The following is an 11,194-nucleotide window of genomic DNA, read 5'->3' as shown; positions in this document are numbered from 1 at the left end:
ACCCCACGGGAGTTTTAAAGAAGCGTTTTACTTCCCTGCCTCTGACCCCCCGGTGTCGGCTTTCTCTGGGCAACTGCCATCACTAGCTTTTTATTTTATTTTCTAGCGGCTTTGCATTGGCGAGTAATGGTATTTCTGGCACAACAGTATCGTTGTGCTCGATGGCTACCAGCTGTGTCATCGTTATGCAAGATAACTGATAGTACACTGCAAAGTGACATATTCCCTTGTGATTTGCACACCGTTGTTGTTGTCCAGTCCTGGATTTGGATTACTAGCAGGAGCACCTTCTGCATAAAGAGGTTTTCAGCTCAGCATTTGTCAGTGAAACAGCAGGAGTTCTCAGCAAGTTGACGATAGCATGCCTCATTCTTTCCTGCCACAGCCACAGGCAGGTTTCACATGTCAGCACAAGGCTGAAATTGACACGGAGGTTATTCCTGAGGGCAGTCCTTTGTTAACAATTTCCTACTGTAATTGCCTGTTTTGGTTTCCTAATCAGTTTTTAAACTGTTTGTTCGTAACCATATTATATTAAAACATTGTGTGAAGACCGAGACAGAAATCATAAATTTTTTGAAGTACCAGATGCTCTTTTATGAGGGCTTGGGTTTTCTCATTTGAGCAATTTCATTGATATGCAATATAAATAAAGTTAGATGCAATAACTGCAGTATTTTGATGTAAATTTGTCTCTGTTCTGAGCCAGAAGCCTTGAACTTCTGCCTGATTTACCTGTTTTCCAGTTAGAAGAGTAATGTCTGTTTATTTGGCTCCAGGTTGAAATGCTTTCTCAATGCCCTTTCCCCCAAACCACACACCCCCCCCCCCCCCCCCCCCGCCTTTTTTTTTTTTTTTCCACACTGTTGCTCAGTACTGGAACTGCACCGTCCTGGAACCAATTTGGAAGTCACATGCAGAAATACCATCCTACAGTTCTCTTCTACTGTGTCCACACTGTCCAGAGCTAGAAAATTACCTCCATAAGAGGATTAGGTTGGAAGAAAAGAAATATAGCAAGGAGATATATCAAGGTGATTAGGGAAAAAAAAAAAAGTGACATAAAAAAGTAGAGTAACAAACCAGTAGTTTCTGTTACTTTATTGTATTCATAGTCTGTTCTGAGCCCTTGGCCAGCCCTGGGCCCAGATGTCCTCCCAGTAACTTTGAGAATTGCTTCTTCCAGCTAGTCCCCTTGCTATAATGTGGGCTGTTTCTGTTCCCCTGACCGATCATTTTTACATCTTAGAAGCGCAACACAGATCTCTGCCATCTGCATGTAGTGACAGAAATTGCTGGGTGTGATGTGAGCCGGCAGGAGCAGAGGGCACTCCGACATCTCCTTGTGTGAGCAGCAGAGGCATCCGCCCTTACGCTTGGGGCCAGGTTCTAACAGAAAGCGAGATTCCCTTCCCTCCAAAACCGGTGCGGTCGTACCTACTGACAATGAACTCCTGCTGGTTCTGTGAAGTTTTGCAATGCATTTGCATGACTCATAGATACACACAGCAAAATGCCAGCAGATTTCATGGGGCCTTAGGGTTTTTGGTCGCACACACTAGAGTCTGAGGGCAACTTGGCACAGAAAAAATAAGTGTATTCATAAAAAAATTGTTTAGCGGGAAGAAAGGCTAAAAATGTTGTAAGCTACCAAATAACAAAAATGAAAACTTAATCTTAGGGAAGAAGGAGGGAAAAATGAAGTGTGGTTGCAAAGTTCATACTGTGTATTGTTTAAAATTTATTCTTGAGTATGGCAATATGACACTTAAGAGAAGTGCGTACCTACATGCTTACAATTTCCCAAAAACTGCATCTTCCATGTAGAAGAAATGCTCTATAGTTTTATGTGTTTTGTAGAAGTCACTACTGTAACAGTTTTATTTGACTTCATTTGTGCAGGTTTAATCTGTACCTTTTATAGACCCAGTGCAGACAGGGCCTCCTGCCTGTCCCATTTGCCTGTTCTGCTCAAGTCAATATTAGTGATGGACAGCATGTTGATATTGTTCTAGTTTCACAATTCTAAATGTTCAACATATCAAAGCAATGGAATAGCATACAGGGCTGGAGGTGTCTAGGTTTGCCCTGCACCATGCTCCTGACGGGCTGGGCAGATACACCCAGGCAGCATAGTGCTCACGTAGCCAAGTGGATCTATGGGAGCTAGCCCAGTTCTGGACAAGATTAAATCAGGCAAAGGAGACGCAAATATGGAGAATTTTACAGAAATTTGTTTCTTGCAATTGTGGTACATAAAATAAAGGCTTTATTACCCACTTACTCTTTCATATAATCAACCAGTGGAAGATGGGGGCAGAGTTCCTACCATTTACCTGATGTCTTCTGTCTTGTGTTTATGTACAACAACAGCTTATCACTTCAGTTATTTAAAAACAGACCTGAACATTTAACCAACATAGCATTTAGTTAAAAATTGTTGAAATGTTAACTAGTATGTGGAGATAATACACGCGTCTCCTGTATTTGAACGTGACTTTGTATGTGTGTTTGAGTGCTTTTATATTTTGTTATTTTGCATTGGAGTTAGAAGCACATTATGCTAGTTAAGACATGCTATTTTTTTTGCCTGCATCTTTTATCTCATTCTCCTTTCTTATTATGCAGTATCAACCAATGGTGTCCCTGTTTCATGTTTTGCTCATTTTAAACATTTTAGCTCATATTTTAGTAACAAAGCCCATGTCATTCATCTATATTTGATCAAAGGCTTTTTTTTTTCTTAGCTTGTACCAAGCTAATTGAATTAGAAAAATGGAAGGGCAAGCTTTTAGTTGTCTCTGTACTGCTGTACTCATACAAGTCTATGGATTTAATTAACAGCCCTTTTGATTTCTTTTTATTGCTAAACATCAGACATCTGTGGTGCTTCAGTTTGTGATGTATCTTTTCTTGTTTGGTGCAGATTAGCTAACAATGGCATCCACACTGGATCTTAAAGAGGCCACTGTTAACCGAAGTTCGTGGGATGCTTTGCTACCAGATTTCCCTAAAGGACCGCTTTGCAAGTATCGTAAAAAAGCTTCCTTTAATTGGAAGGAGATGGCAGTATTACTAGATGGCGAAGATATCATCCAGCTTAAGGTAAACTTTGCAAGAATTGTAAGCATGTTTTAGTGTTGAAGATATCTTATCAGTAGAAGCAAGTATGTGATTTTCAAAGGGAGAGTATTTACTTAATAATACTCTCTAGATAAGGAGCAAGAAGAAATTGGTTTTTCACATCCAATTTTCAGAACAGAACATTTAAGCAACCTACTTTGCTGTCTTATAAGGCCCATTTCATTACTGAACATCAGCACAGGAGAGACCAGCAGGTGCTACATTGCAGAACTTCAGTGTTCACTTCAAACTGAGAAAGAACTATATTCTCCTGTATTTCTTTATTGTACTGTTTGCATTAAATCGTATATCCCATGGTTTTACAATGCACTTAAGCTAAGTTCATGCCACTGTCAAACATAGTATTTCTGTCTTCATTTGACTGACATAGTTTCCTACGACCTTCTGTGCTTTCATTAATGCTAATGTGGCGTTGCAGTTGGATGGATTAGCATACCTACCTCACTGAAAGCTAACAACCCTACCAAAAAAAAGAGATTAATTGCAGCACAAGAGATGATGTGGGATTGCATGACTTGGAGATGTAGGAGGAGACAGAACTGACTTATTTGGAGGTGGTATAGATTTACATGGGTTTAAGCTCATCTTGACCATTCATCATAATTACTAAAATCTTAGAAGGTGGATTGGAGAAATCAAAAATGCTTTGTTCTGCATCTGACTGATACACTTAAGAGCATAGGAAGAAACACAAGCGCTTTATGTCTGGGGGAGTTTCAAAGCTGTGTGGGCAAATAGGGCTGTTCAGAGAAAGGGAATGACTCTACCTTTCAAAGAAAAGCACATGGAATCTGGTTTTCTTCCTTCCTACTGTGTCATTCTCTTCAGAGAAGAGAAAAGGACTTTAAAAACCTTTTTAAAAGATTTTTGCCTAAGGCACTGCACTTTTTTTTCTGAATTATGTGAAAGGCACTTAAGATGTGGATATCATGAAGACACAGAGATCTGAGGTAAAAAAAAAAGCCATCGTGTATCATCTAATTTAAAAAAAAAAGATCCAAATTAAAACATTAAAAGATGCACATTGCCATATTGAATGGCTGCATATTATGGTTCCATTAGCTGGAGTACGTTTCTGCTTTCATTTGGGAACAGAGCAGTTTTGGTAGCTTAATGGCTTTGCCATTATGGCATATTTCTAACTGTGTGTAACCCCTGGAGTTTTTACCTTTTTTCTCATATTGAGTGGCATTGCCTTTTAGATCCTGCCAGCAGCTTCATAGAGTGAAATAATGAAGCTGCTATAAAAAGCAAGTAAGTTTTACCATACTGTTCTCTTACATTCAGAGTGAATCAGTCCCACACTTATGACTTCATGACAAAGGAGCTTTCTTAAAATCTAGCTGCATTAACTGTGTATATCATGACAGAATGTTTAAATATATTTTTTAATTCTCTGGAGTTTTGGCTTTATAAATTTACATCTTCTATCAAACGACTATAGTTTGAGGCCTAGCATTATCCTAGAAAACATGTTTGGTTAATGCTTTAGATTAACATTCTTATGTCAGTTTTTTCCCCCTCAAGAACAGAATCTTCTCTGCCCTGGAAAGTGATCCTCTCTTTGCACATCATCCTGGAGAAGATTTGTGCCGTGAGAAGTATCAGGAGCTGACATTCCTGCGCTGTAAAAGGCTCTTTGAGTATAATTTTGTTACTGAGCAAGAGATCGTAGAGAACCCATTAAAGATACTTAATATGGTCATCTGTATAGGGATGTATGATTGGTCTCCATGTCTCCAGTATTTCTTACATTGCGGTGTAAGTACAGTCCAAAAAATATAGTGGTGTATATTTGAATTTAAGTGTCTCGTAATACCATAATTCTGTTGCTTTCTGCCTATTTTATTAAAGCTGTGTCTTTTACCAGTCCTTTGTTTTCAAAAATGAAATTCATTTTAACTGTGTAGAAGAATCAGAGAGCTGTGGGATGAAGTTAGTAGATACTTGTCATTAAGCCATGTCTCAACTGGAATCGCACCTGGAAAGTAAAGGTGGAGCAGTATAGACAGAGCTACAGAAAGATATTCTGATGCCTAAGTTCCACCTTCTTTTGTCCATTCCTCTGCCTCCTCTCTATGGCATTAGCAGCCAAAGAACTTTTGGACCCTGTTTGGTGGCTATGTCTTTGCTACAAATACAAGTATACAACTTCCTTGCTTCACCCCTGCTGTGTTGTCTAAGGGCAGAATCCAGAAGAAACGGAAATCCCTGTAAGGCTTCTCACTGACTTCAGTGACTGGGATTCTGTTCATCAGTTGCTCCCTAGATGAGTCTCTTGGAAAGAATATTTGACATGGCTGGTCAAATAATATTAGTTGAATTAATTAATTACTACTGTTCACATGGTGGGGGGAGTGTCTGGGAATTATGGTTTTGTTATGTGAATATCCATCTAGAAAAACTGAAGGCAGCTTTAAAAACAGTGTTCTTTTCTGGTCTTGAAGCAGCTACCTTCAGCTGTCAATCATTTGCAATAAAACAAACTAGAAGAGTCTTAAAGTTTTACTTTACTCAAGGGGACATCAGTAAGGACAAGTGAAAAGTGAGCTTATTAAGCATTTTTAAGAGTTTTCAATGAAGGCTTGAACAGGTTAGAGCTGTGAAAAATTTAGTCCTCAGTAAAGGGGCCTTGACAAGATCAAATCCTGACTTAATCTCCTTCAGCTATTGTCTAAGTAGTAGTTTACTGTGCAGCCTACTTCTCTTGGTCTCTTTAATGGATATCACTATTACGAATTATTGTGCATGTGCAATTTGTGCTTTCCATCGTGGGGTGACTGATGTAGTTCATAATTCTCTTGTTTTTACAGGTATTTGCAGGTGCAGTTTTGAGTGCTTCTAAGAGGTTTGCAGACCTTGTGAAACAAGTTTATAGCATGGAGGTAATTTTTTTTTTTTATAACTTGCGAGAACGGGGCATCATCAGAACCATGGCAGCACCTGAACCTTTGTGTTATTTTTGGTCTCTTTACATACCTAGGTACTTCTAAAATAGTAGAGGAAAAGATGAAGGAGCAGATTGAAGCACTAAGCCCTGACAATCCTCACTGCTAGCTGTTACGCCACTTGCTGGGTCTGTTTTAGACTGCCCAAGTTAACATGCAGACAAAGTTTGGGGACTTCTCCCAAGAGGCAATATAGATGACACTACACCAGTTTAGTCTGCATCCACAGTCCTTTAAGAGTATCCCAGCAAGATTTGCACGCTCAGACACTCCTACATCCCACATCTACATCACACACTGTGCAACACATACCTTTGCCGTGATGCTATAAAATGGAAAATAGTAATGTCTTAATGCCACAGGAACACCACATGGAGTGCAGTGGAGACTCAGGACCAAGTACTCTGCAGAATATGTGCAGCCTATCTGATATAGAAGGAGACAATCCTAAATGGTTTCTCCTCTATATGCCATTTGGCCATGTGGGCAGCATTCACTGTCTGGCCTGACGCTCTTTGATTTTGCAAGATATGTACGCTGAGCAGACCCAAACTGAGCTTCGTGCTTCTTTTGCTATTCTTTATCACTTCTTATCTTTTTTTTTTTTCCAACTGTTCACCTTCCTTGCTTCTTTAATTTTCTGAAATTGTGTGTTTATCTGTCTGCGAAGATCAGAATGAATTATTTTAATGGCTCTCAGTCTAAGCAAAAGCCTGAGGATATATGTCAGAGTAATTTTGCCTGAGGATTCAGGTTTTTGTTTTTGGGTTAGGTTTTTTTTTCTATTCTCACTTGCTTTTCAAAGGTTTGTTACTGAAGAGTATGTACTACAAGCCAAACCGGTCTAGGGTAAGCGGTTGCAGTATGTATATTTCAGTGTGTCTTCATGCAGGCGGTGTTCCCACATGCTAGTGAGAACCAGCTGTGTCCATACATTGATCTGATATAAATTTATCCCTTTCAATAATGTAGGCTGTTTGCAGTTTTAAAAATAAACAGCCTCTTTCTGGTTTTCCCCTAACTTTGGGAGTTCCCAGAACTGCAAAGCAGACTTGCCAGTTTTCGCCATGCAGCAGTTCTTTCACCCCGGACAGCTGAAAACTTAGTCAGTGAAGGTAAGAATCTGTACCTGCCTGAATGAGTCAGCCATCAGCAAAGGAAAAAAATAACAGTTACCCTACTGCATGAAGTTCTAGGCCTGGGGTTACATTTGCTTGGTCTCTTGCAATTGCAAATTAACTTTCAAACAGCTGAATTTGCAATCATCTGAAAATCTTACAGTTCTAATTGCTGTAATAATGTAGTCTTATACTGTGCCTTATATCTCCCTGTTTAGATTTTTGGATGTTTTGCTCTGACTGAACTCAGCCATGGAACGAATACCAAAGGCATACGGACTACTGCCATGTTTGATCGTAGCACTCAGGTTAGTTCCTAGTGCACAGGAATAATGTTTGACATTGTTAAGCTTTGTTATTTACTAACAAGACAGAATGATCTAGTTCAACTCCAATGTAAAAAAAAAAAAAAGAAAGAAAATCAAATATTTACATTATTATAAATGCTTACAATAAACCCAGCAATTTCTGTTCTCTTGTCCAAGTAGTTAATTTAGCTTCTGGTTGTGATATAAAATAATAACAGCATCTTTCTTTGTTCTGTCTCTGAAGGAGTAGTTGGATGTGCAGATTAAATTGTCTTTTGTCTTTGTGAAGGCTTTATATACAAAGATTGGAATTATTTCCTGTGGATGAGAAAAAGAAATACGAAAAAGAGATAAGACTATCGAAGAGACTCAAAGAAGAAAACATAAACTGCTTTTTCCATTAGGATAGTGCTTACTATTCATAATTTGTTTTCTGAAATCAGCGTTACTGCAGAAATAAATTCATTGTGCTAACATTTTTTCAGTAAATGAATAGAACTCATCTTGGTTTTACATTAAGGGAGAAGAAAACGGAAGTTAAGAGAGGAGGCTTATAGAACTTTCTTTCTCTCTTGATGTCATCTACAGGCCTGGTTTATGCCAAGTTGAATTTAATAATGTATTATTTAATGTCCCATGAAGGTAGGCTTATCTTCTCCCACAAAGACTGTGGCATTTTATTGCACTGCAATATACAGAACTGGGTGCTCTTACTGTGAACAAACAATATTACATCATGAAGTGCCTTCAAAAGAAAGACAAATGAGAATCATAGATTTGAAACATAAGATTTTATTTTCTTTAGTAGGACAACATTCCAGTCTGCATTTTTTCATATACTAGCAATTCAGTGATCATTTATACAACATGGATGATCAGAACCCTTTCCAGGAAAAAAAAAAAAAAAGGCAAATTTGTGTGATTGACAGCATGAAAAATTCCATTTACAATACATTGAGTTTTAGGCTAGTGATGAGTGCGCTGCAGTGAAAGTGACTGAAATGACTAAATCTTTGTTAAGATCATGAAGCTCTAAGTTCAGATTTCTTTTACATCCAGAAAGCACACTACTTGGAATTAAAAATCTGAATTCTGAAGCTATGTCTAAATTTCAGGATACATGTATTCTTCAGAATTCCCACTACTCATGGTCCCCCATTTATCCAAACTGGGAAGTGTGCTGCCTTTCGCACTGTCAACCAGGCTTCCTTGCCATACAAAGCTGCATAAAAAGAAGGTGGTCACTGAATAGTCCTTCCTGTGGGTTCACAACTCAGCTTCATTACAATGAAGTAATGAACTTTTTCAGCTCTAAATTTTTCCTAGCTATATGTATGTTTTCCAAAGTTCAACACAAAAAGAGATTTCAGCTGTTGGAGTGGAGTACAGAATGAAACCCTGACAGTTGATAATGTTTTGAAAACAACCACTATGGTAATGAAAAAAAAAAAAAAAAAGAAAATAGCCACGTTTTGATTTTTATGATTTACATCATTTGTTCCTTCTCTCCTGGCTACAGGAATTTATCATCAATACTCCTGACTTTGAAGCCGCAAAGTTCTGGGTTGGTAATATGGGGAAACACGCCACTCATGCAGTTGTGTACGCCCAGCTCTATACTCCTGATGGACAGTGCCAAGGATTACATTCCTTTATTGTACAGGTAGGGTAGAAATATGGCTAATCTTTTTTTTCTTTTTGGGGGGAATGGGTTCAAATTTAAGGCTTTCTTTTATGTTGTTATTTATATCTGACCAGCAGATTGTTTAATTAATGCATTCAACATTTATTGCAATTGTAACAACTGTACTGTTTTTAAGTGTTCACTGGTTTTGTGATGGTTGTACAGCCAGTCTTATACTATCAGTTTTCTGCAAAAAAAAAAAAAAATCTGAAAAACACGAAAGAAAGCCTCCTGATTATCAGACTACCCATATAGTTAGAACTAATCTACGCTATGTGAAGTTCTGAAAGTCTTGGATGAGGCCTAAGGTGACTTACGGCTGCCAATGCTGCAGGCTGATCTGCATGAAATCTGCAAGCTTCTACCTCAGAGATCAGTTTATGAGATTAAAGTCATTAGAAAATATAGCAATACAGTAGAGAAGTTGTACCTAGTAAAATGAGCTAGTTGCAGACTGAACAGAATTATTACAAAATCAGAGAATATCTCAAAGCTGATTTTTACATAAAAGTTCCATTGATTCCTACTACACCTGTGTATACCTGAAGAAGGTTTCAGTGTTGGTCCGTTGAGAGCAATTGTAAGCGCTAAGGCATGTTTAGCACAGTGATGTAATTAGTGTCATATTGCCACAGTAATTAGTGTCATATTGCCAAAGTAATTTGCATTAAGGAATCTATATCCTGAATGAGAGGATACATAAGTATGGGTTATATCCAGGATTATGTGCTTGAAAAAAAATAGAGAGCTTGCTTTAGTGTTAATAACAGAACACAAGTTGGGAATATTTTCACTGTTTGAAAAGTTCAACCAATAACGTTCATTGTTCCACAACTGAAATAATGTTTCGTTCCACTTCTGTGCAGATTCGAGATACAAAAACTCTCCTACCAATGCCAGGTGTGATGGTAGGTGACATAGGAAAGAAACTTGGGCAGAATGGGTTGGATAATGGGTAAGTCAATCCATTTGAAAGAGGGAACATTTCAGGTTACATCACACTTTAGTGGTGCAAATATCCTCCTGTGTCAGTTCTGTCTTTACTTCAGAGGTAGTCACTAGTGGTTTAAAGTTGTTGGTATTTCTGAAAAGAATCTAGTTTGAAACATCTTGAATTTGAGTATTTTCTATCTGAATAACCATAGTCTTCTCTCATTTTTTAGAATATGAAATGCCACTGATACTCTGTGAATATCCCCAAGCATTCTTGCAATCGTAGACTCTGCAACAGATGGAGAGTTTTATGGAAAAAAAATCCAAAATCCATTAATTTCTGAGTAAAGAACTTAATCAGCCTCTCCATGCATCTGGGTGTGAGCCCTTAGTTATTTTGTCTTGTCGATTTTCAGCCCGCAGGAAGGCTAATGGAGGTCCACAGACAAGGTTTATTGTTAGAAAAGACATAAGATTAATGAGACTCAGTAGAGAAACTAGGTATCTTATTTAAACCATGAGATTTCAGGACTAATCCTGTTGAGTGCAGAAGAGAAGGAAAAAGTTAGGTGTGGGTTTTTTTTTTTTTTTTTGTATTCTCTGTGTACCATTGAAATAAAAAAGTGTGAGGGCTCCATTTCTGAGTCATGGACATCAGTGGCCTTACTGTGTCTCTACTTTACTAACCAAAGGCGTCTGATGGGGAGGAGAAACTGAAGAAATGGAGGTAGATTTGTGCATTAAAACAGCCACTATGTAAAATTTGTGATTTAAACCCCTCTATTAATTATATAGCTCTTTGCAAAGACAGAGACCTAAAATAGTAAGGGGGATGGGGTCATTTCTTTCTGCCTCAAATTTACCTCTTTCTGCTGATCCAGTTCATTACACATCTATGTATTGTCCTTCCTAACAAGCCATTGCAATAAACACAGACATCCTAAGGTATCCTGCTTTCAGATGTAATGGCTTTGACTGGCTTTCCAGAAGGTCTGTACCAGCCGCATCCTGATGTTCCAGATCACAGAATTATAGAACGGTCTATATTATTAGGTCTAT

At 38.2% G+C, this 11,194-nt stretch overlaps 1 protein-coding gene across 1 annotated transcript; it reads left to right on the top strand.

Annotated features, from left to right (window-relative positions):
- Nucleotides 1–2,931: 2,931 nt before the first annotated feature.
- Nucleotides 2,932–10,157, top strand: LOC104464748 (peroxisomal acyl-coenzyme A oxidase 3-like; the record flags this gene model as incomplete). The annotated part of the gene is made up of 6 exons (XM_010077567.1): nucleotides 2,932–3,105; nucleotides 4,672–4,905; nucleotides 5,958–6,029; nucleotides 7,429–7,518; nucleotides 9,038–9,181; nucleotides 10,069–10,157. Coding segments are annotated over exons 1-6 (797 nt in total), but the record flags the coding sequence as incomplete, so codon positions are not given.
- Between the last annotated feature and the right edge of the window lie 1,037 nt (nucleotides 10,158–11,194).

This window comes from Pterocles gutturalis, unplaced genomic scaffold, assembly GCF_000699245.1.
Source record: "Pterocles gutturalis isolate BGI_N339 unplaced genomic scaffold, ASM69924v1 scaffold1828, whole genome shotgun sequence".
Classification (NCBI taxonomy): domain Eukaryota; kingdom Metazoa; phylum Chordata; class Aves; order Pterocliformes; family Pteroclidae; genus Pterocles; species Pterocles gutturalis.
This window is presented reverse-complemented; position numbering and strand designations above follow the sequence as displayed.